This window comes from Trachurus japonicus, chromosome 14 (genome assembly GCF_045865225.1).
Source record: "Trachurus japonicus isolate A0001 chromosome 14, Traja_1.0".
In the NCBI taxonomy this organism is placed as follows: domain Eukaryota; kingdom Metazoa; phylum Chordata; class Actinopteri; order Carangiformes; family Carangidae; genus Trachurus; species Trachurus japonicus.
The window spans coordinates 5,795,096-5,823,015 of NC_140920.1; the positions used below are offsets into that span (position 1 = coordinate 5,795,096).

At 42.0% G+C, this 27,920-nt stretch overlaps 1 protein-coding gene across 5 annotated transcripts in view; it reads right to left on the bottom strand.

Annotated features, from left to right (window-relative positions):
• The window catches only part of acsl6 (acyl-CoA synthetase long chain family member 6), a 39,708-nt gene extending 15,154 nt beyond the window's left edge, over nt 1–24,554 (bottom strand). The window contains exons 1-8 of one of the 5 annotated variants that reach the window (XM_085797195.1): nt 24,536–24,554; nt 21,403–21,527; nt 9,272–9,492; nt 7,713–7,827; nt 4,970–5,034; nt 2,379–2,480; nt 2,001–2,100; nt 1,030–1,208 (exon numbers count right to left, since the gene is read on the bottom strand). In XM_085797195.1, the coding sequence (XP_085653321.1) occupies nt 1,030–1,208; nt 2,001–2,100; nt 2,379–2,480; nt 4,970–5,034; nt 7,713–7,827; nt 9,272–9,492; nt 21,403–21,448 (828 nt within the window). In that variant the 5' untranslated portion in view covers nt 21,449–21,527; nt 24,536–24,554. Of the gene's footprint in view, nt 1–1,029; nt 1,209–2,000; nt 2,101–2,378; nt 2,481–4,969; nt 5,035–7,712; nt 7,828–9,271; nt 9,493–17,713; nt 17,789–21,402; nt 21,848–22,667; nt 22,788–24,535 lie in introns of those variants that run through there. The other 4 variants (XM_085797196.1, XM_085797194.1, XM_085797198.1 and 1 more) reach the window with 4 other exon arrangements.
• Between the last annotated feature and the right edge of the window lie 3,366 nt (nt 24,555–27,920).

The following is a 27,920-nucleotide window of genomic DNA, read 5'->3' on the forward strand; positions in this document are numbered from 1 at the left end:
GTCATCATTTGGCTGCTGAAGGCCAAACATTTGCATGCGACAGTGTGCGGGTCAAGTTCAACAACATTTACAATAAGTCCTCTCCTTTCTTTAAAGCCAGGTGTGTCTGTCTGTCTGTCTGTGTGTCTGTGTGTCTGTCTGTCTGTCTGTCTGTCTGTCTGTCTGTGTGTCTGTCTCTGTGTGTGTGTGGAGGAATGACAGTGATGTTCATTTGCCCACAGGCCACTTTCCTGTGATTGTCTCTGCTTTCCAGACCTCGTTATAAAACATCCTCACAGATCCTTAACCCTTGAATCTATCTTTGTCGACCGAATCAGTTCATCGTTGAGTTTAAAAACTTCCCTAAAGTTCCTGATGCTGAGATACTATACTGTATATTCGTGAGAACGAGACAGACGGACGGACTGACAGACACCACGTTTGAGGCGTGAAGACAGTGCATCGTCCATCTCTAAGCAACCGTATCTGTGGCCGTGACCTGCTGGACCAGTTTCATGTGTCTGAGCTGGAGGAATGAACAGAGCAGGTGGGGAGGGTCACTGTGGACATCTAATGTCTTAATGTTGTGATAATGAAAAGCCACAGGTGTCTGTTTCTGCAGAGAGAAATGAATAAAGATCTAATCTGACATGTCTGAGAGGTGAAACTGTGTTTTGATTGGATTCTGACCAAAACCAAACGTCACTTTGTTTTGACTGGCTGTTAGAAAAATGATGGCAGAGGAGGAGGAGGAGGAGTTGGTCGACTGTTGGTGTCGCTGCAGCCGCTCGTGTGGAGACAAAGTTGAACTAAAACTGTCGTGCTCTCACTCACTTCACATGACAGATGTAGAGGAACCTGAATATGAATCTGATTTGCATGAAAACTGAATTACTCTTAATATCACATGCTGGATTGACATTGACCCGGTGTAAAATATTAAAATATCTCCTCTAAAGACTCATTTGAACCACTTTGTTGCATATATAAAAAGTTTGCATGACTCATTCCAGCTTCACATAGATTTATCTTGTTTCCGGCGCCTCGCACCTCGACTTCCTGTATGGCCTGCACGTGCACGCTGCAGTCCTTTCCGCGCTCCATGAGGGCGGAGTCGAAGGCGTCCATGAGGATGATCCTTCGCAGGCCCGGGGTCTCTTTCCGCTCCACGTTGTCCAGCAGCACCTCGGCTTTGTCCATTTTGTCGCAGATGACCGTGGAGATCTCGGCTGAAATCACAACACAACAAGCACGCAAGAGCACACGCACCCTTGTGTGATTATCAGCAGAATAAGAAAATTAAAATAAAATAAAATAAAACAAAAGAAGCCAAGGGGGAGGGAGTGGGTTCAGTTGAAGATTGTACTAGTCAAGTTTGTCAGTTTGAAAATAAGCTCAGTCACTTTCTGGCGGCTCAAATCTATAAAAACATTGTTGTTTATAAGCTCGACAACTGGCCCGCCAGCGACTGGTAACAGACTTCTCACATTAGCGTCGTCGCCTCTGTGGCTTCTGCAGTCTGTAAATAAGCTTTTAGTCAGGAAGCTGAAAAATGTTGCTTTCAGTCGTCAGTGGGTTCGACGGTTAAACGCCATCGAGCCAGAAACACAACACACTCAGTCTGAGGTTAAGTAAAAGCCCTTTAATGTCTCATCAATTCATCACTTCACTCTGTTAAATGAAGCTTGTTGGGCAAGTTACTCTGGGAAGGTAATTACATTTCTAAAAGCTGATTACTCCTTTGCAAAGTAATCACATAGTGTACTGTTCAGATTACTTTATTTCAAAAGCAATTTGTTGCATTAGGAGTTACACTACTAGTTATTCCATGCCCATAAATACAGGTGCTTACGTGTGGGAGAGAGGAGCGGCAATGGTAACGTAAAGTTACCTGGGCTTGTAACTATAATCTAATTAGCCTACTATTTTAGAATTTATAACGCGTTAAATTACTCTGTTACTAAAAGAAGAGTAATCAAATTACAGTAACACGTTGTGTGTGTGGATGTGTGTGTTCCTACCAGTATTAATGATGAACCGTATGGCATCTGGGCCCAGAGTGTCGTAGAGGGGAACCACCACCATGGAGTAGGTGTAGCACGCTAGCTCTGAGATGATCCACTGTCATCACAGAAACACACACACACAAGGTCAAAGGTCAGAGGTCAGAGAGCATCAGTCACATCGTTTGACTTTCTCAAGAGAGAAAAGTGTAATTGTTTAAACAAAGGAGGATACATGAAGAGAACAGTGTGTGTTTGTGTGTGTTGTTTACATCAGTGGTCAGATGTGTGAATGAAAACATCTGTATTTAACTCATCTGAGCCAAGTGTCGGGGCGATACGAGACAAAGACGACCGTGAGAAACAGAGAGAAGAGAAGAGAAGAGTCGCAGTCACCTCTGGTCTGTTCTGGGCAAACACCCCGATGAACTGGTTGGGGTTGGGCTGGCAGCCCTGGTGCAGGAGGCCTGAACCCAGGTGTTCAGCCCGGGATGTCACCTGTGGAGGAGGAGGAGGACAAGGAGGAGGAGGAGGAGGAGGAGGAGGAGGAGGAGGAGGAGGAGGAGGAGGAGGAGGAGGAGGAGGAGGAGGAGGAGGAGGAGGAGGAGGAGGAGGAGAGGGGAGGTGAGTGATTCAGGTGGAATGAAACCACAGAGACTGAGGTAGTTTCCGTTGATGTTATATTAAAAAACACTGAGTTTCTCGGGAAGTAAACAGTTGAGAGCAGGAATTCTTGCTGATGTCAGCGTTTACTAATTTAAGCCAATAAAGATAACCTCTGTAGTATTTTTATATGTAAGAAAAAGAAAAAAAGGGAAATCCATGGTTGTCATAATATGGATTTTACATGATTCAGCTGTAAAATACAATAACATTCAAAGCCCATTTTGGAAACATCCGCAATTTCAACTCTTGAGAAATGATCCTCCATTATGTAAACTGTTGAATCACCAGACTTATTTCTCAAGTTACCGTGATTATGAAACACTATCGGAGAAAACAGGGTTTAAATTACTGCACTTCAACAATAAAAGACAGTATTGAAAAAACAAAAAAACAAACTGCTGTTACAGTACACGCTCCAGTGAGGTCGTCTTGCACATTACATTTTTCCAACCTGGATCGACAGTGAATGCTTCGTTGTTTAGATTATAGGGAAAATAAACGGTGTCTTTCTCTCTGAGTGAGGCTGTAAACAAGCCCAGACTCACACTGACTTTCCTGGGAAATAAAAAGGACCAGGAGAATAAAGTAAAGAAGAAAATCGTCCACCCACTATTCTCTTGTAAAAACAAAACACGTGATGTCATTGGTAAAAATGTTGTGTAAAGGTGGTGTAATTCACAGCTTGTGCAGCCTCAGGCCTCGCTTTACACCGGATTGCTACATCACTTCTTCGTCTTTATAAAAAAAAAAACTCCCTCCCACAAACCACCGCTCCCATGAGCCTCGGAAACTTGTCGACTTTTCTCCTCTTGTCAGAGATTTATTGGATCCTGACGTGGCTTCACGGGACGTTGGAAGTTTTCGGTTACTCATGTTACTGCCAGAGATGACTTCAATTCATCAGGAGGGAAAAACTCTGAACGGCTCAGATATTAAAGAAAAGAAACCTCAAGCAACCGACAGAGGGGATTTATTTCTAAATAGATAAATGAATCAATAAACGATGGTTGACGACCACAGTTTCCTCAACAGGAAAACATATTGACACAGGGGAGAAACAGTAACAACCCACAGAATAAACTGAACCTGTGAGATCAGATTACACATCAACACTGTTGTGTAATTTACACGTGTTGTTACAGTGAAGATGCCGATCGTTTATCAATACATCACATGGACTGACCGCATCAGACACAACAAATATTGATGATGTATTCCTCTTTTATTTAATGAACAGAGGCTTTTTTTCACTTATTCTACTGGTTTCTCTCCTTATATCTGAGCACAGCAACTCTTAATGGACCATTATTTTATTTTATTTATTTTATAATGTCTCTGATCGAGGTACTGCAATGTTTTTGTCTTCTTTGTGTGTATGTTTGTATATTTACTTTGTATATTTGAAGAGTTCATTTGCAAAACCAGATAAGTGCCATTTTGAAAAAAATGAGCTGAGGCTTTGTAATTATTCTTTGCAGAGTGTTGTTTTCAATAAAACTTTATTTTTTTGAGATATGTCTGTTTTGTTACATCTCAAAGTCACTCAACTTTGGTTTGACTAATATCACCTTATGTAAATAAAAAATTAAGATTCTAGAATTTTTTTTAAATGGAGTTATCTGCCTTTGCAAATGAACTCTTCATTTGTCTTTTTTGTTTATAACAAGTTATATTATTGCCCCCCTTTTTATTGTTTTTTTGTTTTGTTTCTTTTCTCTTCTCTTTTCTTTATTTTTGATTCCCCGTTGGTTGGTCGTGGAGGAAATGTTCACGTTTTAATGTGTGTAAAACAAAAATATGTGAATGTATTTTATTCTTCTATGGAACTAAAGCCGTCACAATGATGTATGATGTCAGGGTGTTTGATTTTCTTTGGCTCAAAAAAAAAAAGAGTTCACCTCTGCTATCGAACCAATTCCCAAGAAACCATAAAAGATCATCAGTGGCGCCTGTGAACACACTGAGATGATGAATCTGAGCTGTAACCAGACTGAATCAAACAAGGAAGTCTGATTTCTGTTCCAGGAGCTGTCACTCCACACTAAAGTCAAGTTTACCTTGTGCTGATTGATTCAACCTGTTCCTGTGTGAACTGTTGTTCACATTAATCCCTGGGTGTTTTTGTTTCTTAAACATTATAATAACCTGTCGATCATCCAGAGGTTTACAGTTGTTTTCTTCAGTGGAAAAGCCCCAGACTGAGCAGCACTCACTCACTCACTCACTCACTCACTCACTCACTCACTCACTCACTCACTCACTCACTCACTCACTCACTCACTCACTCACTCACTCACTCACTCACTCACTCACTCACTCACCTCTTTGTACGACATCCATTTGTAAGGCTGGTTCGGGAGCCGGGAGCCTAAGCAGGGTCCATCACCTGTGGAGAGACAGAGGGAGACATGAGACAGGTTCAAGGTCACTGTGGACAGAGCATCACATTTAGGTTCAAGGTTCATTTTTATTTTACAAATCATTTTAAAATCCAAAATACATTTTCAATTCCTAATATACAGCAGACATGATCTTGTAAAAAGGGTAACCCCAGAAGCTAAGACATCAAAACAACAATACAATATATTATGAAATACAATTCCTATCTCTACCTAAGAATACCTAAGAATAAATAATATCAAACCAAAAACCCTGAACCCCGGGAACTATGCAAGTCTGGTCTCTCCTCCTCTGTGTCTCCTCTCCTCCATGTGCATTTGTTTTCAACAAAGCCGGTGAGAAATCAATCCATGGAGCGATGGATAACGTTATTTACAGTGACGGCTGGTATCAATGGGCTAGTGGGGCTAAGCCCTCCCTGCATTACACAACAAAAGATGAGGAAAAAATATTATATATAGCCTATATTATATTCTCTAAATAACATACAAAATATTGTTCTAAGTTTTAGTAAAATCGGAACTGGCAACAATATTAAATAGTTTCAAGAAAAACACAGGATATCTCTAAATGGGCTAATTTTAATCAGCCCGAGCTCACCGAGTCTGCTCTCATTCATTTTCCGACTGTGGATGATTGACAGGTGCCATGTCCCGCCCTCGCCATTGACCGACTGTTGGGGCTAATTTCATTCAGCCCACAGGCCGAGCGGTTCTGACCAATCAGCAGCGGGCTGACGCAGGGTCAGTGATTGACAGGCGTCATGTCCCGCCCCCTTGGTTAACTTGTCATTGGGGCTAATTTCATTTAGCCCAACACCGCTGTTTTCAGACCAATGACAGGAACCGGAGGAAAAGTTGTGTTGTTGTGGGAGGGAGAAGACAGAAACAGCGGCGCTAGGCGCTAGCATCACAGGTAGCGTAACTTTACTGCTCTAAACTGTCTTTGCTAACATGAACGAAGTGGAGAATCTAGTTTCTAAACTCACCGGGAGCACCAGACTTAAATGACATGGCGATAACAGACCAGAAAGGCCGTCGATATGAGCTGCATATATCGTCTTTTTTATTTATTTTTTTATTTTTTAATTGAGCAATATCGTCGGGTGTGTGTGTGTGTGTGTGCGTGTGTGTGTGTAAGTGTTTGTGTGTGTGTGTGTGTGTGTGTGTGTTTGTGTAAGTGTTTGTGTGTGTGTGTGTGTGCGTGTGTGTGTGTGTGTGTGCGTGCGTGCGTGAGAGAGGGAGAGAGAGAGAGAGACTGTGTGTGTATGTGTGAGATAACCAGGTGAAGTTTTTTTTTTTTGTTTTGGACTAGACCTTTACTTAATGCAGTGTGTAGGCCTAGTTAGTTGCTATACTTTTGTGAGATGGGATAACCCTAACTTTTAGCTGTGTTAACCATTTAATGGGTATAATTTATTTATTAGCCCACCCAACTAATTTGACCACCAGCCGCCACTGGTTATTTATCATATACTATGCTACGATGTGTATATTTGTGTAGTCTTATCTGTCATAAACAAGAGATTACGGGTTACGGGGCGCGTAAGACATGAGCAGCAGACGCGTTGAGTTACTGTTATGGGATGTCTTCTAGCTTAGCATTTAAACTGCGATGGACGCCGGTGTTAGACTCTGATGACCTCATCACCTCAGAGGAGCAGGAGGAGACAGAAATACATTGTCTCTGCATCTCTCTGCACCTGTGAGTCAGCTGCTGCTTAGTCACTTTAACGACGTCTCTCTGCTTCAAACTCCCCGGCTGTGAACCCTGATGCTGTTACCGTTAGCAACGACGGCCATCCCCTTGGAAACCAGGGGACTCGTTTTACCTCAAGTGGCAACAAAGCAACGATTGGACGCCTTGTGGTCACACCATGGCCTTGTCAGATGAGTATGTGTGTGTGTGTGTGTGTCTAAAAACTTCTGTGTGATGACACGTGAGTTCGACAGACTCAAAGCTCCTGATCAGTATTTTTGATTTCGTGTTTTCTACATGTCATCTTTGTTCTTTCTTTATTTTTATGTTAGTTTCTTATCTCATTTGTGATTCTGAAAAGCTGAAACATGACTCAGGCGGTTTTGTCACCTTGTCCTGCGCTGGTAAATATTTGAGCACTTTGTCATTTCAATCCTGGTGAAAACAGCGATGCAGAAACATTTTGTTTTTGTCTTTGTGTGTGTTTGTGTGTTTGTTTCTTTATTTCTGTGAAAGTTTCCATTAATATTTGCATGGATATGAAGATATGACTGTTAATGTGCCTACAGCTGCTGTATGGGTCTGTTTGTGTCGACTCATTTGCATCTCCCATCATTATGTCCATTAGCTACATCAAAGTGTAAATGAAAATTTGCTTGTGTGTGCGTGTGTGTTTTTGTCCTCATCTGCTATTATATCAGTTACACTCCTATTTTGATCCTTGCTCACACTCTTCATTATATATCATTATTATTCTATCTTTAATTTGTGTGATAGGTTTCTTCTATGTCTTAGTTTCTGTCACTTCTGTAAAATATGTTCTTATTTACAGTGTTTCATTAACGTTATATTAATAATAAACTATAATAATACATTTACATTGTGTCCTGTACTGTAACAGATTTACATTAAACTATATATGGACATAAAAACCACATGATGTTTATTCTCCACCCTCCTACCCACCGGATATGTGGAGGCCTCTCTGGAAGACCTCGTACATGGTCCTGGCGTCGTCATGGTAATGACTGAGGAGCTTGGAGCTGTCGCCCATCATGGACCTGCGACCTCCATCTTCATGCTAATGCAAAGAGAGAGAGAGAGAGAGAGAGAGAGAGAGACAGGGAGAAAGTTGTGAAAACAACATTTTCACACTTCTTCTGTAACTCTGCAGGTGTTAGTATCAAAATGAGTCGAACAATGGAACAAAACTTGAAGAAAACAAACAAATGTCTGGTTCATCTCCAACACAAAGAAAGAAGACGCTGCTGAACAGACACCAGAGCCTCAGGTAGAGATGAAGAGAAAGTTATTTTTTTTGTTACTTAAACAATAATAATCCATTCCTTTTGTCATCTCACAAATTCATATAAAACATCTTTGAGTCTTGTTTTTGTTCCCCTGTGTTCACACCACTGATGCATTGTGGGTGATTACAGTTAATTTTTACGAGGACAAAGAAAAGTTGGAGCAACTTTTTTTATGCAAATGAGTCATTTAGGGCTGTAAAAGTTCACACAGAGGCAGACTGTCTGTGTGTGTGTGTGTGTTTGCATGTGTGTGCATGTCTTGTGGTTTGTGCCAACACTTGTCAGAGACACTTAGAGAGTCCCAAGGAGGGAATAGCAGCACACTTTATAAAGAATACTACAGTAGCAGGCTTAGGTTCAGGTCGTCATCAGATTTAATATGCCGACGTGTTTCTGCCAAAAGGGTCAGAGACACACTCGGTGTCTCGGTGTCTCACACACACACAGCGACAAATACTCAGAACCGCAAGACAAAGAACATTTCAAACCAGTTCCTGCAAATGTTGCTGCTGCTGCCGCCGCTTCATGAGTCAGTGAGAGGGCACAGGGGCCGAGATGCGTGTGTATGTGTGTGTGTCTGCTTGTGTGAAAAACATGTCTTTGGTTTGTTTGTTTGGTGGTTAGGGTAAAACCAGGACGTGGCTGAATCCGGGGCAAGTTATGACATGTGGCAAACATCTCTTTATGTCTTAATAATAATAAATCTATTTCTTATTACATTTGTATTGATAATGTAACTTTTATGTGAACATTTATGATGCTGTTCAGCGTGTTCATCAATTACGACCTCTCTTTAAGACGGTCTTGTGTTTACACACCATAAAATCAAAGAAAAAATAATCTTTCATGGTGGTGTCAGGTTTCCGTCTCATGTAACATGACAGGTAAAACAAGGACACACACTCACGAGCATACAAACACACCCCCAGAGCACTCCTGCTCATGAAGCTTACTGCTTCCTGCAGAGCATGAAGGTGACCTCAATGAGGGCATCAGCGTTTTGTTTCTCTCATCTGGATGTTGGCAGCTCGACGGCAGAGAGTGTTGGACGCACGGTTAGTGAGTAAAACAAACAAAAACACAACACAAACGTGTGTGTGGGCGACAAAGATTAGTCTTGTGTGTGTGTGTTATGTCTGCATCTGCAAATTCAACTGATATAGATTTGCATGCATCTATTCTATCTGTGTGTGTGTGTGTGTGTGTGTGTCTTACCGGCACCTCCTCAGACTGGTGCAGAAGGCTGCAGGGCGGTTTGATGGGGCGGGGTCTGGTGGCCAGCCAATAGGCCAGCACAGCCGTCAGGGCGCCGATGCCCACCAGCGTGGACGTTGGCAGGGAGCGGAAGAACTGCCCGATGTCGTCCATCTCCGGTATCCTCAGGCCGCTCATCATCTCCTGGGCCTGCATCTTCTCCATCAGGGTGGAACTCAGCTCTGCAGGAGAGAGGAGGAGGAGGAGGAGGAGGAGGAGGAGGAGGAGGAGGAGGAGGAAGAGGAGGTCAGAGATTTGATTAGGGAAGATTCACAGTTGCCAAGGTGCAGTTACACATGAACAGGTGAATGAATCGAAGGCAAATGGACTCTCAGCTTTCACCCAATGGGCTTCTTCAGTTCTGACTGACAGATATTTAAACTTAAGGTCTAGTGTCATGCAAAAGTTTGGGCACCCCTGGTCAAAATTTCTATTAATGTGAACAGTTCAGCAAGTGGAAGATGAAATGATCTGCAAAGGCATAAAGACACATTCCCTTTACATTTAAACTATATATTTTATTTTTTATCTTTTACATTTTCAAAATGACAGAAAAGGAAAAGGGCCCACAGCAAAGGTTTGGGCCCCCTGCATAGTTACAGTAGTAGCTAGAAACTATCACAGTGTGTAAATAGTAAATATCTTGTCTGATACTTTGGTCAAAGTTGTCTGAGAGCTCAAGTCTCCAGGTTTCCCATTCTTTTGCAGGCTGCTGCTTTGTTTCCCTTTTTCACACTAAAACTGTAGAAAGCTAAAATAATACACTGATATTTGACCAGGGGTGCCTAAACTTTTGCATGATGCATCTACAGTGAAGTCCAGCCAAACAAAACTCTGGTACTTTATCTGTTTGCATGCACAGTTTCAGCCACATTACACCTCACAGCTCTTATGTGTCTGGGCCTGATCAGTAAATACCTGATCAATACCTTGTTAAAGTTAAATCAGATGTGCCAGGGCGGGGCTGGTATTTAAATAACAGCCTCAGATGTTTGTGATCCACAGCGGTTGAAGATCAAAACCGAGATTTCATTCCAGTTTCATTCAGTTCACTTCTGCCAAACCAACAGAAGGAAGACGACATCGGGTCAGAGCAGCTTCCCAAAGGAAACCCTCACGTGCAGCCTCCTCCTCCTCCTCCTCCTCCTCCTCCTCCTCATTTTCTTCAGAGGACGAGTGATTGAACAAGACAAAACCACAGTCTGGCACCGTGCAGCAGCAGACTGCAGCAGTCGGCAGAAAACTGACCAGAGTCATGTGAACATGTGACAACTACAGTCTGCAAATCCTCCTGCTTATAAAAAAAATAGCATCTTTCACTTCCACAGGCGATAAACTCACCAAACCTGGTACGAAACTACATCTGGCTTCATGTAAGAACTGACAGTTTGTGTGTTGGTGCCATGAATCAGTCACTAACTGTCCCCTGTTATGAATCAACATGTTCATTTGTACCAGATGACGGGTTCAAGGACCAAAAACGTGGGAATTTAACCGTTAAGGGTAACATGACCATCATGGTCAGACATCACAAGTGCACCTTACTTCACCACATGACATGTGACATTTAGGGGCACCGAACAAAAACCTGTTATGCAGGAAGTGGTAAAGCTCCCTCGCTACCACTTCCACATTCAGCGCTGTGTATGTGAACAGGCCATGAAACGCTTGTGCAAAACTGTGCCACCCCTCCCCTACAGTACAAACCCCACAGAGCTGTGTGTTTCAAATGTTTTATTTCAGTCTTGTCTGATAAATATGTGTAGTTAACAGATGTGCATTTACTACTCCTCCACAAATATCCTGTAACCTTAAACGCACCGTTTCAGAACGGGGGGGTAGAGGGTCGTCCCCCGCGTTTCTGCTCTTACTGTAAGAGCTGCTCAGAATAGATGAGTTACACTACGGAGAGGTGGTGGGACTGGAAAATAGACACACACACACACACACACACACACACACACATCATGCAAAGTGTTCATTAAGGCTCAGTCTACACACACACACACAATGTGACATGCATAACTCGGCTACAGGGGCGGCATACTGCAGGGATGACTGAACGGTGTCTTCCCACCCTGAGAGATGAGTCAGAGACTGAACCACCTGACACCGACCAATGGCTTCAGGGCAGCGCTGCAGTTAACTTAACGGCCAATCAGAGTGACTTCCTGTCACCTCATTCTTTCTCTCACACACTGAATATACATATCTGACACTGTGGGAACACTGACTTCCTCATTCACTTATTATTATTTTGGGTGCACACAGTATTTTCTCCACCACCACCACAACTGTAGCTACTGAAGCTGAATCAGATGAGTGAACAGAGAGATGCACAACTTTAAAAACTAACTAACAGCAAAAAAAAGCAAAGGTGATTTAAGAAAAAATAAAAGAAGTATGAATATAATAGAAATAGATTGATGTAAACAAGCTGCCAAGAATAATAAAAGTCTAACTCGTCTTCTCATTTATTAAAACAACTAAGTTAAATCTTTGCATTAAAGCTGGTCTGTGAGTTGTGTCTGATAAAACAACATTAATTAACATTTATTAATTTTCTCTGTGTCATCTCTTAGTAATGGAATAAATTATTTTTTTTTCTTGTTTTTCTCTCTCTATGAAATGAGTCTAAAAACCTGATTAATATAATTTCATTTTGACTCAAGAGAATAAACTCTTTCTGAATTTTGTGACCTGACATGAAAACAAAGGATATTTAAAATCTTTATCCTGGTGGGAAATAACGAATCTACTGACACAGTTAGACTGAGATTATTAAATATCCATTAAAAGTCTGTGACGTGTCCATAGAGACAGACCACACGTTTTTATCATCTGCTCATTATAAACAAACATAAATAGCTATTATAGTTATTTACAGACTAAAAGGTGGTGTTAAAAATCCTCAAATGTTTCATCGAAGTCATCACACTGTAACTTCTTGGAGCTCACATTGTCACTTTTCCTGAAATTTCTATGTGACATAATAATGTGACACACATCGGTGGTCACTGTCAGTAATAAATCTGCAGGATGACACATTTACGTACGGTGACACAGCAGCTCATCTCTCCCTCTGCTCTCTTACTTCTCTCACAGTGAATTCCCTCTTGTTTCTACTCGGTTACAAATAAACTCAACGGTAAAGTTTCTACTCAGACAGAAACTCTCATCTGTAACTGAAAAACCACAACATGACAGATCCCCTCCCTGCCTCCCCTCCCTCTCTGTTATGTTAAAGAAACAAAACAAAAAACGGTACCGTGCCTTTAAGACCGCAGGACTCCCTGCTTCTTTTTATGATTTTTTTTTTACTGCAAGAGATGTTTCCTCTTTTTCTGTTGTCCTCTGTCTTTCTCTCTCTGTGGTTTGACGGGGAATTAGAGCCGCTGCTTAGAGCTGAAGTGCTGGGAAATGTCGAGCTAAACTGTGTGTTGGCATCCGTGTGGAAACTGAAGCAGTAACAATGTCAGAGTTAATTGTTGGATCCTGCTCCACTGAGTCTGGACTGAAGTCACCTGCTGTGCACAGCTGCTCTGACAGGTCGACTTAATTACTGATAATTAAAAACACAATCTGACAAACTTCATGTAGAAACTCTGGAGAACGTTCAGGTTGGATCGTTAAACTTGGAGGCGACTGATCATCACTGTTATAAGATGACTTTGTTAAATGAATAGGCTACATGATAAGATATGTATTAGTGGCACAACTTTCACTTTGAATGGAGTTCTCTTTTTTTTATGGTAAGCTATAGATTAACTCCACTTTGGGAAATGTTTGTCGTTTCATATGGAGGTTTCTGTTCTGGACTGTTTGACCATTAACTTCCTGGTTCTTATAAAAAGCTTCAAAGCCATCACACAAATAGTCAAAATCTGTAAAATGATACAACAATTAGCAGCAATTAGTAGTTTTATACTAACTGAAGCTTCATATAATTTATAGTAAAGAAATCAGAGAGGTGTTAATGTCAAAGTGGCAGATTTTCCCTAAATGTCAAACTAGTACAATTTAATTCACAAAAATAAGAGTGATATTAACTCTAGTGACCGGGAGTGTTTTTATAGCACTCTGACATTGACTTATGAGCTTTTGGACACATGTGGCTGCTGAGAATGAATGAGTTATGGCCAAGAACACACCAAATTCTCATAAGTTCACTTCATTGATTCATGTTTAATGTAGTTTAGTTTCATGTGGAGGATTCACTGGTTTGACTGAGGAATGTTTAAATGTTTAATGTTTAAACCATCACACACTTTACTCTTCAGGATACAGTTTAGGATGTTAAACTTCCTACAGTTCAGATTGAATGAATCTGAAGCAGATCTATGACAGAAGCACCAGCCAGACATGCAGCACTGCACAACACACACACATCCGCCATGTTTCCTTTCTCTGATACGACAACATCACTCTGTGTGTGTGTGTGTGAGCTAATTATAAAAATGATGTCATCAGTGAGTGGTGGAGCATTTTTCTGACTCTTAGTAAAACCCAGTCCAGTCTCACACATGTAGATAGCACCATGGAGAGCACTGATTGGTTGATAAGTTGAACAAATTAAGCACTGATCTGTGATCTGGTTCAGGTTTCCATCCACCATGGACAACGCAGCACCGGCCCAAACTGAACTCAGACCCACAGACAGAGGCAGCGACTGACGCTGTGTTTATTTACTTTGCTTTGTCCACATATGAAAAAGAGAGGCGGGGGGGAACGAGCTCTAAATATAGACAGACTCCATAACCCACTAACACCACGGAGCAGATAACTGGAAGAGAGAGAGATAGAGAGGGAGGGGGAGAGGGAGAGAGTGCAGCTGGTTATAAAAGCATTACACACACACACACACACACACAGACTGAGAATAAAGTGATGGAGCATGGGGGAGCGGCTGGAGGCAGATGTAGTGGAAGTAATAACACCATAATAATACCAACAGTATACGACTATAACATTTGCAATTTGTTGCACAGATGACTCAGAGAAAAACTGTTAGAAGTGATTTTGCATACGTTTCTATATGTTGTGATTTCAACTCTAAATGTAGTCTATGCATTAAAAAAACACAGTTAAATGTTTAAAGCAAGAATATCCTGGTGAATTGGATGAAAGGGACACAACTACAACTGTAAGACCGTGGGCTTTACTGTAATATTGACATATTTTAAATGCAAGGCTCAGGTTGTAAAAGTACTATAAATAGAAAAACAATTAAGTCCAGTCAAAGCATGGCACTGATCTATGATAGCCTACATGTTCTGAGAGCTTTTCATTTTATCTCACATATTTAATCAAACTGAGCTTCCTGACTGATGTTGCTTCTGTTTTATGGCAAAAATAACAATAAATAAATACAAATAAAGACAAAAACGCATGAAGCAGTTACTGAGTTTATCTATGAATGTAAATAATGTGTAAAAATATCATCCCATGCAGACGAAGATCTCACATGCAGCATATTTTATGACTGAGAAACAGAGATTTTTATTGGCTGAGGACGTGAAGCCACATCAGCAGGTTGGTAAACCCACATAACTGGACGCTCTCTCTCCTCTGCAGGCTCCTGTTTGTTAAGCATCAGGGTTAAATGAAGCGGTGAGCGCTGCCACAGTACCGACTCATATCCCTGCACTGAAATAGCACGACAGCACAAGGAGAGTCGCCAGCTGCCAAAAACACCTAATTGGCCTCCAGGAGGGATGCAAACATCCAACTTCCTGCTCTCTCTGCATTTCCTGTTGGCGTGCCAACAAGGGGCAAAAGTAAAACTCTCAGTTTTCTTGTGATATAAAAGATAAAGAGCAGGAAGTGAACACAGAGCACTGATGATGATCGTATCCTCTCCGATAACTCACTTGCATGATTCATCGAAAAAAAAAGAAAAGAAAGTGATGTCAGACTGTAGAGAGGGAGAGAGGCAGAGTTCACTGGGGTTGAGTGCTGCTGGGCGGGAATTAGTGGAAGGTATCAACAATCAATAAATAAATCAGCCTCCTGCTTCAGGAGCTGCAGTCTTCCTCTCCTTCTTCTCCTTTTTCCTCTAATCTGGTTTCTGTCACTCGAGGTGAACTCTCTGTTTGCTGCCTCACAGGTGACGATACATGTACGAGCCCTGAGTCCTCTGGAGGCCGTGACATCTGTGTTCACACAGTGAATTAACTCAGAGAGGAACAGTTTACAAAATCACTTCTCTGTTCGATCGGAAACAAAAGAAGAAAAAAAACGATGGAAGCAGGAGAGTCGAGGCTCTTTGCTTAAATTTGCATGATTGTTTCAGATGAGCTGCTTCCTCTGCTCAGCCTGTTTGTACTGTTTGGTGTCCAGCTCTCTGTCCTGTAGTAACCCAAAGAAGTCACCCCATACACACACACACACACACTTACAGGTCTTTAGGTCCTTTCTACAAAGACTGTTGCTTCAGCTGGAGTGACGGAGGAACAGCAGGGCAGCTCTGCCCCCAGCAGCAACAGCGGTGACCTTTACCAGCGTCTGAACTCAAAGACCTCAGAGTTTAATTTGTGAAATTACGAACACATCACGCCACCAAAAATTGAGTTACGTTCAACGTCTGCTGAGGATCTGTTGCCATTTACAGCTCGAGCACCGATGAAGGATCAGGAAAAAGACTCAAGACTTTTACTGTAATACGATTTTAACAATTATCCAGTGGTAAAGGTTTACCGTATGATTAAGATAACTGTGTTTAACTTGAAGCTTCTCTTTAAACTAACTCAGTCAGTCAGTGAGCAGAAAGCACAAATTTAAAAAAGCTATAAAGTGCATTATATAGAAAAAACTGTCTAATGAAAACAGAATCAAGGTCAACAAATGTAAAATGTTGTCTAAACAACATGGACGCAGCTTTAATCCATGTCCAGTTTAGATTGGAGCACCACTCGGCTGCCAGATGTGAGGAGTCGGACACTGCACTGTATCATATATCACATACAACACATGTCATGTACATACTGTGCATGAACAGCTGGGTTAAAACAAACAAACATGTGAATGTCTGGTACATTTAGATACATGGATGGACTTCAGAGAGAGGCCTCATGGGACTTTATGGTTTATTACCAGTTTAAATATCAGGGCTGAAATGGATCAGAACAAGCAAGTGAAACATATCTACTTAAACAATTTTTAAAAAAAACTCATATGTACTGAGGTGTCATATTTAGCAAATTATTTAATTTCACTATGAAGATGAATCATAAGGAGTAAAAATACATTTCCAGCTGTTCTCACTCATAAAAAAAAACCTTAATGTTCTCTAGAAGAAGATAATCTAACTTTAAACTGCACGTGTCACTTTAGTGTTTCCACATTTAAAGTGTTTCTCTGCAGAGTTGTGAGAAGAACAAACTGTCACACATTTGGCAGCACTTGTTTACTCAGTTTAAATGATAAATAGTGAAGATGTGAAACCCTGCTTGCACCTGCTCCTCTCTGCATGAGGACACTTCCTCATTCCTCCTTTATTTTTTTGCAAACACTTTGGTGCAGTGTAATTGCTGCAGGCCATGCAGGGATGAGGGCTTGTGAATGGGCCAGCTAGACTTCCTGTGACCTCTGAGGCTTAAAGTGGAGGAAACGCAAGCCTCAAGTCCCGCCCCATCAGCCCATCTGAGGGCCGTCACTAACGATTAGAGTCCAGCGTGGGGAGATTACAGCCTATTAGCACAGAGACAGATGACCAGTAGTAACCTCACTACCGCTTTCTATTTAAAGACGTGCTCGGCTTTCTTTTTTATTCTTTAAAATGCTTTTTCTTTTAACAGCGTCACTCACATCAACGCACGCCTTCTTTGTTTATTTCTTTGTTTTGTTTCTATTCTTACCCATCTGTGCTTTATCATCCCTGCACAGCAGCACCGACTCCTCTAACTCTCTCTCTCCTTCTTTAACCACTCACCCATCCTTATCTCTCGGCCCCACTCCTCCACTTGGACCACCCTGCACCAGTCAAAACCACAACTTCTCCTCGTCACTGTCACTGAACCATAAATGAACTGTACGGACGCTGTTAACACACTCTACACATGAAACACAACCGTCCTGCTGCTGACCCTGAGCTGCAAAGCACAACAGGTAAAAATGCAATTATCGCAAAACTAGGTGAAGACACAAGAACAGAACAAGCTGCAGAACAAAAGAAGTGCAGGAGGAGCTGAGCTGAGCAGGAGCAGGGTTTGCTAAAGATGAGACTAAAAATGTAGCAGTCAAAGTAAAATTAACAAAAGAAACACACACATGCAAATACACACACACACACACAGCAAGCGAATGCTAAAATAAAAAAAATTAAAAAAACGACAAGCAAACCAGACGAGTGTAATTGCACTGCAGGAGGGTTAAAGCAGCTGTGGTCTAGGCAGCAGCACTTACAAAGGCGTCGAAGGCAGCCAGGCAGCCGGTGAGGTGTGATCAGTGTCTGTATGTGTGTGTGTGTAAGTGTGTGTACTAGTGCAGTACATGTGTGTGTGTGTGTAATGTGTGTGTGTGTGTGTGTAGTGTGCCAAGGGGCCTCAGGCGGATATCACATCGCCCTGTGCAAACTAGTGATTACCTTCCCATTGCCACTGGCCAGATTAAGCTGAGGCAAGCAAGAGGGGAAGGCAGCAGCGAGATGCGTTTTGGCCTAGTTTGGTCCTGGCTGGCCTCCGTATCACACCACCCTCGGCTCGACAGACGCTGCGCTCTCTCTCTTTCTCTCTCTCACCACACCCACCCCACCCACCCACTCTCCCCTCCCCTCTCTCCTCTCTCTCCACCACTCTCTCTCTCTCTCTCTGACTCCCTCCCCCCCTCCTCATACCTAAACACACCACCATGCTCCTCTTCACCTTCACTAAATGATACAGACACTTATCCACGCTGCCTTAATGACACACAACAACATACAGCAGCGACATACCTGCTGGGCGCACATGTAAATAAACACTGTAGGCACTGATGATATTTGCATGTAAAGAAATTACATTCACCCTGTTTGATCTCACTGCCAAAAACCAATCAGAGGCCGGTTCATAAACACAGCAGCTTGTGTTTCCTGCTTCCTTCTAGTGATTGTTCGTTTTTGAACAATAAAGAACAAGTTTTCCTTTCCATAAAGAATGTCAGTAAGCCATTACTGTAATTTACAGGCCACTAATTATGTGATGATGTCAACAAATAAGAAATAATAAGTAATTGCACCATAATGTCTAGAATTTGCCAAGAAATAACGGTCAATTTCATAGTAATGTCGAGAAATATAGGCAAGAAATAATGATTGATTGTGTAGAAATAGCCCAGAAATAATTGATTGTAATTGACAGTTGCAAGCACTTTGTGGAAAAAAAATCAAAGCATGAAAGCATGTGTAATCTTTTGCATTTATGAAAAAGATGACATTACTATGAAATTGACCGTTATTTCTAGGTTATTTCTTGACCTTACTATGCAATAACTTGTTATTTCTTGGATATTTCTTGACATTATCACGTAATTAGCAGCCTGTAAACTATATTAAATTAAGTGCAGTATGCTTGTGTTTTCCGCTTCCTTTTAGTATGAATGCCTGATTTTATCATGTCTGAAGAGCGTCTGTCTTCTTTTAACGTGTTTTGAGCCACACCAAAGATGATTTTCTGCGATAAAGAGACATTAAAGTTTTTCTAATCGAATCTAATCTTCTAGGGTTACCAGAAACTCTAATCACACTCTGAGATTTTAATGATTCAACAAAGCTATTTACAGGATTCAAACATTAATTTCTTCTCATCCTGAAGGAGCAGGACTATTAAAACCAAACAAGGAAACAACCCGGCTCATTACTCAAGACAAACCCAATCTATACGGTATCTACTTGAGCATACGAGACCTGGTTCAGCACTTTAGGGCCGAGCCATTACTGCCCAGCATCCCACAACGTGAGGCGGAGAGGATGTAGTGAATGCTGAGGCAGCAATAAGCCGGGAACTCAGAAGGGAAACTGCTGCCACCCCAAAATCAGCTGATATCACCAGATGCACCAGGACTGAAGTGTAATCACCGACTCTTCAGCCTCATCTTCCTCCTACACACTCAGACAGACTCAACACTCAACATTATTACGTCAGATGTTGCAGTCACAGACGTTCACACTCACTCACTCCCACCTTCACTCTTGTTTTCATTATAACTGACTGTTACTACTAGCTGCTATTCAGAAAGTCGTGGGATGACAAGAGCTGCCTGTTCTTGAACACTAAAATGTGATTGGTTGTTTTGTCTTTTTGTTTTTTTCTGGGGGCAAAGCTGTCGCCATCCTTTTAATTAAATATTCAGGAAGGGAACAGAATAGGTTTACACTGTGTTGAGCTGCCCAAATGGTGATTAAAATGAATTATTTATTCTGAGGAGCAGCAGGATGTTGGGATGTGCAGATTATTAGGTTGTAGTAGCCTAGGTGTCATGAAGTGGTGGGGGTGGGGGGGTCTCAAGGGGCTCCTCTCTGGCCTCAGTAGTGTTTATTTTCAGTCAAACAGCTCAGTTTGTTTTAAACAGTTTTGGGCGCCTGGGCTCTGATTGGCTGTGTCGCTCATTAAATATGAAACACTTGCAACCCTGTAACAGCAGATTTTAATATTAATGAACCAACCAAAAAAAAAAAAAACTGCAACTGTTACTGGTTAGCTTCTTGTCACTTAGCAACCATGTGGTGCAGCTGCTGCAGATGACTGGTCTGCATCATCATCATCATCATTCAGGACTAAAAGATGTTGATCCAGAACCAGATCTGATGTTTCTGTGCCGCATTACAGTAAAGCAGCAACAACAACAACCGTCCGTCCAATGATGCGCCTCTCCAATTTGAAAACCACTGTAAACGGAGCTGGTCTGGGATCAGTTTCGACGCCCCTGAGCTCCCTCGGAAGGTGGGGGTGGGGGTGGGGGAGATGGGATGCAGGGTGGAGGGTGGTGTCGCTGACAAGAGGAGAGGAGCACGCCGCGCTGCTCTCCCGGTTTTGCCGGTAGGCCGCAGGATTTCAGCACCCCCTCTCTCCTGGACAGCTCCGTCCAATCAGCTGCGGCTATTTTGAAGCGCGTCATCCTTCCTCATCCTTCCTCATCCTCCCCCTCCTCCTCCCTCCATCACCCAGGCATGGCGGAGGACAAAAATGCTGAGTTTTTTTTTTTAAACAACCGGCTTCCCGACAAAACGACGGGTTTCACCGTGAATCAAAGTGCGATAGATGGACCACCGTGCAGCTTCCTGCAGGCACAACAAACATGTGATGCACGACGAGCAGCTTTGGAGTCACAGACTGAGGGGAGATGTGCGCAAATAGGGGTTTAAATGACGTGTGTCCGGTTTCTACGCACAATGTCACACGACCTTAGCATCAGGCCTCAAAATGAACACGTTTCTATGGCTTGTAGCTTTGACAGTGGGAAAGATGCCTGGTTTTATAGTTGGATTATGAACCTAAAAACACACACAGACACACACACAGTCAGGGAGGAAAACAGCCAGTCACTGATCTGCAGGCTGAGCCACATGAATGTAGCCTGACTGTGCATCACCTGAGCAGAGGTAAACCCGGCCTGACAGCATCCCTGCATGTAGCCCCTTCAATAAACCCAGCTCTGAAGCACTGGAGCCGCAGCACCGACACACAGACACAGACACAGACACACACCGACATGTAACACGCTCCCATCTCAACAGACAAACACGTGCAACCCGATGAAAACTGAAGATGTCTCTCCAGTGTCATTATCGGAGCAGGCAAAGCTCCAGCTGCAGCAGCAGGATGAGCAGGCTAACGTGCACATGAAACAGTCGGTAATATATATAGAGAGAGAGGGGAGAGAAAAAAGGCGGATATAGCATAGCACAGCACAGCATAGCATAGCACAGGGGTTTGATGAAGGAGGAAGCCGGCAATGAATGAACCGACGCTGCGCCTCAGCCCCAGAGAGGCAGGTGCAGCAGCAGCAGTAGCGGCTTCACAGCCACAGCCCGGCCATGCTACAGCAGCAGAATGAATGGAAGCAATAAAAAATGATAATCAAGACAATAATAAACAAGCAGAAAATCTCCAACTCACCTAAAATAATCCAGAGCGACCCAGAGACCAAAACGAATGCGAGCATGTCTCTCTCATTGAGTCAGGTGTCCCGGTGCAGGAGCGGCTCAGAACTGCAGCATCGACTGCAGCAAGTCGCCGACAATCTGGGAGATTAAGGAGGGGGGGGCGACAATATATGAGAGGCAGAGCACAGTGGGAGAGCGGAGCGGTACAGTCCGGTCGGTTGTTACAGCTTGTGCAGCTTTCTTTCTTTTTTCTTTTTTTCTTTCCTTAAATGGAGGGGACCCCGGCGGCCTAGTGAAGCATCCTTCCTCCTCCTGCTGGATACGGTCCACCTTCACCCAGTTGGCTGCTGCGCAATGGCAGACAGACACCCCCGCTGAAAATGACAGGGTTTATAGGTCGAGCCAGGAGATGAGATCGACGCCAAGGTTACAGAGGATGAACCGAGCCGTCTCCTCTGATCTCCAGCTAATACACACACTCAGCCTGCTTTTTAATTCTTATAGTCTATCGATTATAAAATAATCTGGGAAATGTATAGATCTGATGTTTTGACTTGAAATATGTGATATTTTCAAATGTTTGTTTGGTTTTTTAACACAAAAATCGCTCTGTGCTTAAGTGACAGTGACTAAACATCATCCGTGTGTTTTTATTGTTATATTTATTTTTTTTAAATATTGATTTATCTGAGGAAAACCTTTGGTACATCACGCCATGGAGCCACGTCCCTGCAGCTTTGACACAGAGTAACTTTGCATCACGATCACGTGGTTGCAGTAAGACACGCCCAGTGAACTAAAGTAACCTTGAGAAAGGCTGACACAGTGAGGGAGGGGCGGGAGGTGGAGTGACAACACAGAGAGATGAGACGCACAGAGATGACTAAATGTATAAAATGCATTTTTAAACATGACAAAGAATATTTTTTTTTTAGGAAAATCACAGAGTTGAGAGTCTGTGGCTGACATTTTCCACTCAGCATCAGTCTGGATTGGTGCCAAGGAATTTTTTATTTGACCTTGCAAAACATCATTTCATCCACTAGGGATACTTCTAACTTATTTATAGAGAAAATATATATACTTTCCTTTGCACCTTGAACGCCTCATTCCTAATTGTGAGTGCACTGAGCAGCAGGTTTTTGTTTTAATATCTCAGATATTTAAAGTTATTTTTGTCACATCCATCCTCGTTATCAATCAAAACACCTCTGAGTCTCCCTCGCTATAGTGACCAACATGTTTACTGTCTCATTGTGCTGCTGTCATGTGACTGACCTTAAATAGGTCACTTGTCAGGGCATTTAATCTGTCACTTGCAGCAGTGCCACCCTCCAACTGTCTGCTCGTCCTCCTCCTCCTGCTCTTCCTCTTCTTCTTCTTTTGTAATTCGACAACCTAGAGAATATCGTGTGATGTGATCAAATCAGCAGCAACACCTCACAACGTGTTGACACTCAGCAGCTCTGACGTTTTATTACATAATTATAGGATAAGAGTAGGACTATTAAGGACTGATGGGTCTGACCACGCCCTCCTCATCTCAGGACTTCATTTTGATTCCAGTTGCACAGCTGTTAAAATATTATGACACTGTTTTGCACAGAAGTGACAGATACAGTGTCATGCAAAGGTTCAGGGCACCCCTGGTCAAAATATCTGTTAATGTGAACAGTTCAGCAAGTGGAAGATGAAATGATCTCCAAAAGGTATAAAGTTACAGATGACACATTCCCTTTACATTTTAAACATTTCATCGTTTACATTTTCAAAATGACAGAAAAGGAAAAGGACCCGCAGCATTCTTTTGCAGGCTGCTGCTTTGTTTCCCTTTTTTCACTCTAAAACAAAAAATAATACACTGATATTGCTTAAAATAGTTCAACATTTTGGCAAATTGTCCTATTGCCATAATCCTTAGTAGGAGTAGGGTCATTATACCTTTACTTATCGGTGCATGTTCTTTTGAGATCCGCAGGGCAGAGACGTGAGCTGCTCAGCGAACACAACTGGTCCCCTTTCCCTCAAAACTCATCAAATACACAATCCAACAACTCCAAAACGCCCTGGTGGACAAGTTGTGACCTGCACATTCACCACGCTATGAGATAATCATGTAACATTATGAGACAGAGTTGTTTCAGAGGCAAATGCAGCTGGAACGACATCCAGACACGACTGCTGGGCGGAGTGATTTCAAATGTTGTTCAAATGTTCAAATGTTTCAAATGTTACATGATCATTTCATAGAGTGGTGAATGTGCAGGTCACAATTTGTCCACCAGAGCGTTTTGGAGTTGTTGGATTGTGTATTTGATGAGTTTGATGAGGGACAGGGGACCTGTACCGTTCACCTCCATTGTGTTCACTGAGCAGCTCACGTCTCTGCCCCGCAGATCTCAAAACAACATGCACCGATAATTAAAGGTAATGAACCTATACTGCTATGATTATTGGGATTATGGCAATAGGCCAGTTTGGCACAATGTTGAACTGTCCCTTTAACTGTTCACATTAACAGAAATTTTGACCTAGAGTGCCCAAACTTTTGCATGACACTGTAGATGGGCAGAGAGCTCACAGCTGCCTTTGTGGTCGTCTATCTTCAGGACCACAAACAATGAGAAAACCTACCAGCTGATAATAAGACAAAACAAGAAGGAGGGAGGTGAAGACAAATAATGAAGCTGGAGAGAGAAAGGATGGATAAACAGACAAATACAGGAGGAATTACAAATGAAAACCATTGTTTTCATCTCAGTTATGACTGATCTATAATCTGAATCACTTTCACTGATATCTAACAGAAACACACCAGGAAAGAAGATTCAGTTTCCACCAAATCACCAAAATCGATCACCAAATGTTTCAGCTCTAAGATCTTCTCAGCATTTTGCATCTTAAAATATATTTAAAAGAGCATTATGAAAATTATGAATTTGTCTAAAGTAAAATTCACAGTTTTGTTTCTCTCTGGTTTTGTGGCTGATAATAAGACAAGAGGAGTGAGGAAAAATGAAGACAAAAAGTGAAGCTGGAGAAAGTAAAAAGGGTTAAAGAGACAAATACAAACAGGAGGAATTATAAATGAAAACCTAAAAATGCTTTTTCATCTAGATGTCATTTGTAAATCTGAATCATGTTACCTGTGATCTGCCAGGAGAGAGTGAGAGAGTGAGGAGGGCGTGAGGACCTGACCTGAACACACTGACACTGATTTGCCCTTTTAAGTTGAGTTTAGTTATTTTGTAATGTGACCAAAGTACAGACACAAGAAAGAGGAGAGAGAGAGAGAGAAAAAAAGGCTTTGCTCAGTGTGTAAGACATTACACAACAGGAATCCTAAATATCACCACATCAGGGTAAAGATCAGAGGTCAAAGGGATAAATAACAGCGATGAACTTTCTGCTGAGTGCTGACAGAGCCGTAATAAATTGAGGATTCCTCATGTTTTAGGGCTAAAATGTCATCATGTTATGTAACACACGGCTCAGTCTTTGTCTGTTAAATAAATTACATTTTATGGGCAAGTAAAAGAAAGACAAATCACTCTGACGCTTCGACACAAATACACTGATAACATGCTAATAAGAAGCATATGCCGACCCTGCGCATTGTGCGCATGCTTACATTTGCACAAGTACAGAAGGGGTTGATGGGAATGTCTGTAGTTTTACAGGTGTTTGGTTGTTAATCAAAGACAAATAAACATTTAGAGCCACTAAATAGAAAAAATTAAAGGATTAAAGTTTTCTCAGTTCGTCTTGAGGAGCTGTTCTCAAACACTTCTCACAGCAAAAGCAAATGCTTTGGCGCTTGTCGTGTGGATTCTCAAATAAACTCTCGGATTGGTGTATATTTTGGGGGCTTTTTACCTTTAATTGACAAGTTAGTTGAGAGAGACAGGAAATGGGGAGGCAGAGAGAGGGGGAATGACAGTCAGCAAAGGGCCACCCGATGCAGGATTCAAACCAGGGCCGGCTGTAGAAAGGACTGTAGCCTCTGCGCATGAGGCCTGCTCTGTGCCCACTGAGCTAAATGGCGCCCCATGACATCTTTATTTTAACCACAAATGTCTTTCTGTCACTCACTCACTTTGGTTTATGTGATGTAATTATAATAACTATAAGATAATTAAAATTGTTCTACTAAAGTGTCTCCTTGTTTAACCATCTGAAAAAACTTCAGTAGTGTGGCAAGGTGAAGAGGGCCCAGGCGGGGATTGAACCTACACCTCCCAGGTAAGAGTCATGCGCACTTGCCAGTCACCCAAAGGGACATCCTCTTAGCAAAGTAGCCAGGGCACATGATCAATTGGAGGCATAGTGACAGGACCACCACTGTCACAGTAGGTTCTGTGCTGTGTTCTTTTGTTCAATCCAAACTTTGTTTACATTAAATATGGTTTAGATTTTATATACAATTATCATTTATTTTTAGCTGAGGACAACACTTGTGTTGCTCTTGGCACATCTAAGACAGAGTTCTCAACCGGCCTGAAATGAAGTCTGGTTGTGGCTGTCAGCCCCTCACCACGTTGTTCTTTGTTTGGGAAATAGGCATTAGGTTTAGTTTGTTGCTTCTTTTGTTTGGAAATTGTTTTCCCCCTCGTTTTCTTGTATTTTTTCTTTTAGTTATGGGTGGCGTTCTCTGTGTCGTATTCATTTTGAGCCTTAGCGACCTTTGTTTTGTTCAGTTGTTGATTTGACGCCACCCGCTGCCTCCCCGTTATCTTGTCTTACTTGTTTAGTTATTTACCTTGTGTTTTTCTCAATAAATCCCGGTTACTGTTCCCACACCCCTAGTCAAAAGTGGGTCTTAACAAATTGGGTCCAGCCGACCTGGACTGACGCACGGGTGTTGATGCCCAAGCCTGACACAGACAGCATTCATTCTTGGGCCGAACCCGACCAAAGGAAAAACAAAAAACTAAAAGAAGCCCGAGGCCCAGAGCGACCTGAATGAGTCATATATTTTAGTCTGGAACCTGAGCGTCCAGTCAGGTCGAGATCTAAACTATAATCCCATAGGGATCCATGCACACTTGGGAGCCCAAAAGAACAGCCAGCTAAAAAAGCTTTTAGTGACCCCTCCTCACCCCCGACTGTCCTCAGCCCAAAAGAATCTGGCTCTGCTGGGACCCAAAGTTTACAGCCGTGTGTTTATTTACTGACTCAAACTGCTGCATGTGAATCTGTCTGTCTGCTGCTTCAGTGTTGATATGGACAAAGATGTGAACTGACTGGTCGACAGCATTGATATCAATATCAACGCTTAGAGTGACCAAAACATGATGCTTATTAGAGGTTAAATGAGTTTATAAATGATTAATCAGAAGGTAGATTAAATCTAAAGTAAATGAGTGAAAGATTAGTGTGTGTGTGTGTGTGTGTGTGTGTGTGTGTGTGTGTGTGTGTGTGGGCGAGTGACATCATAAAACCAGCTGTAAAAAAGACAAAAAAAAAAAAACAGGATAAAAAGTCCAAGACAAGATATAAGATAGAGAATGATATAATGATAATGATATATTGGATAATAGTGACAGGCTGTAAAACAAATGGCCATTTATTGAGAGTATATTTTATGCAGACAGTCTGCGGCCTCTTTATCTTTATCTTTCCATATGTCAGAGAGATTTTCTTTCTTTTGTTTACGACACTCTAGATAAGAAACACACTAGAGTCTGACCCAGTGACCCCTCACAGGAAGGGTCACATCTTCACTGTCAACCCTCTCTAATGAATCAATCACATGTTAGACTATAGGTAACTTTGCAGACAGAGAACAATCTGAAGAATCTTCTTTTGCTCCTATTTATTCATCATTTTACATCCACTCTGATCATAATTTATCAGTGTTAATAATGTAATTTGTTAAAATTGATCAGTCACAGATGAAAACTTTGTAAAACATCACTTCTTTTGCTCATACAAGGGATTTTTAAGTAACCTGAGCCTCTTTTAGCACCATGTCGTGTTACTTTATCTTATACAGTGCCTTTTTTGTATTACTGTCTGTGCACATGCTATTACTGTAATACTGATGTGTGTTTCTTTGTCTTTTATGTTGTATTGCTTTTTTTCCTGTGATTTTATGAGCTGCAACACCAATTGCCCTTTGGGACATTAAATAAAACTAAACTGAATAGAACTGAACTGAAAACATCACTTCTTTTGCTCATATAAGGGATTTATAAAATAACCTGAGCCTCATTTGAAGTATAGATTTATCTCATCTAAGCACCACGTCGTGTTACTTTCTTTCTGATGACTTGTTTGTTTTTTCCGGCGAGTCGACAAAGAATGATGTCATCGTGTCATTGTGTCACTGTGTTGTTTGTCTAATGGGATGTTGCTAAACGTATGGGGGGGAATGTTACAGGTTTCTGTAAAACCTGACATCGTTGTTTTTACGTGTGATCGGCCTGAGGGGCTGATGACTGACAGGGAACGTCGACATGTTCAATCATGTTGCTGATCTGAATCATATCACTGAACCTGTTTGCGGTGGTGATACATATATATATTCAT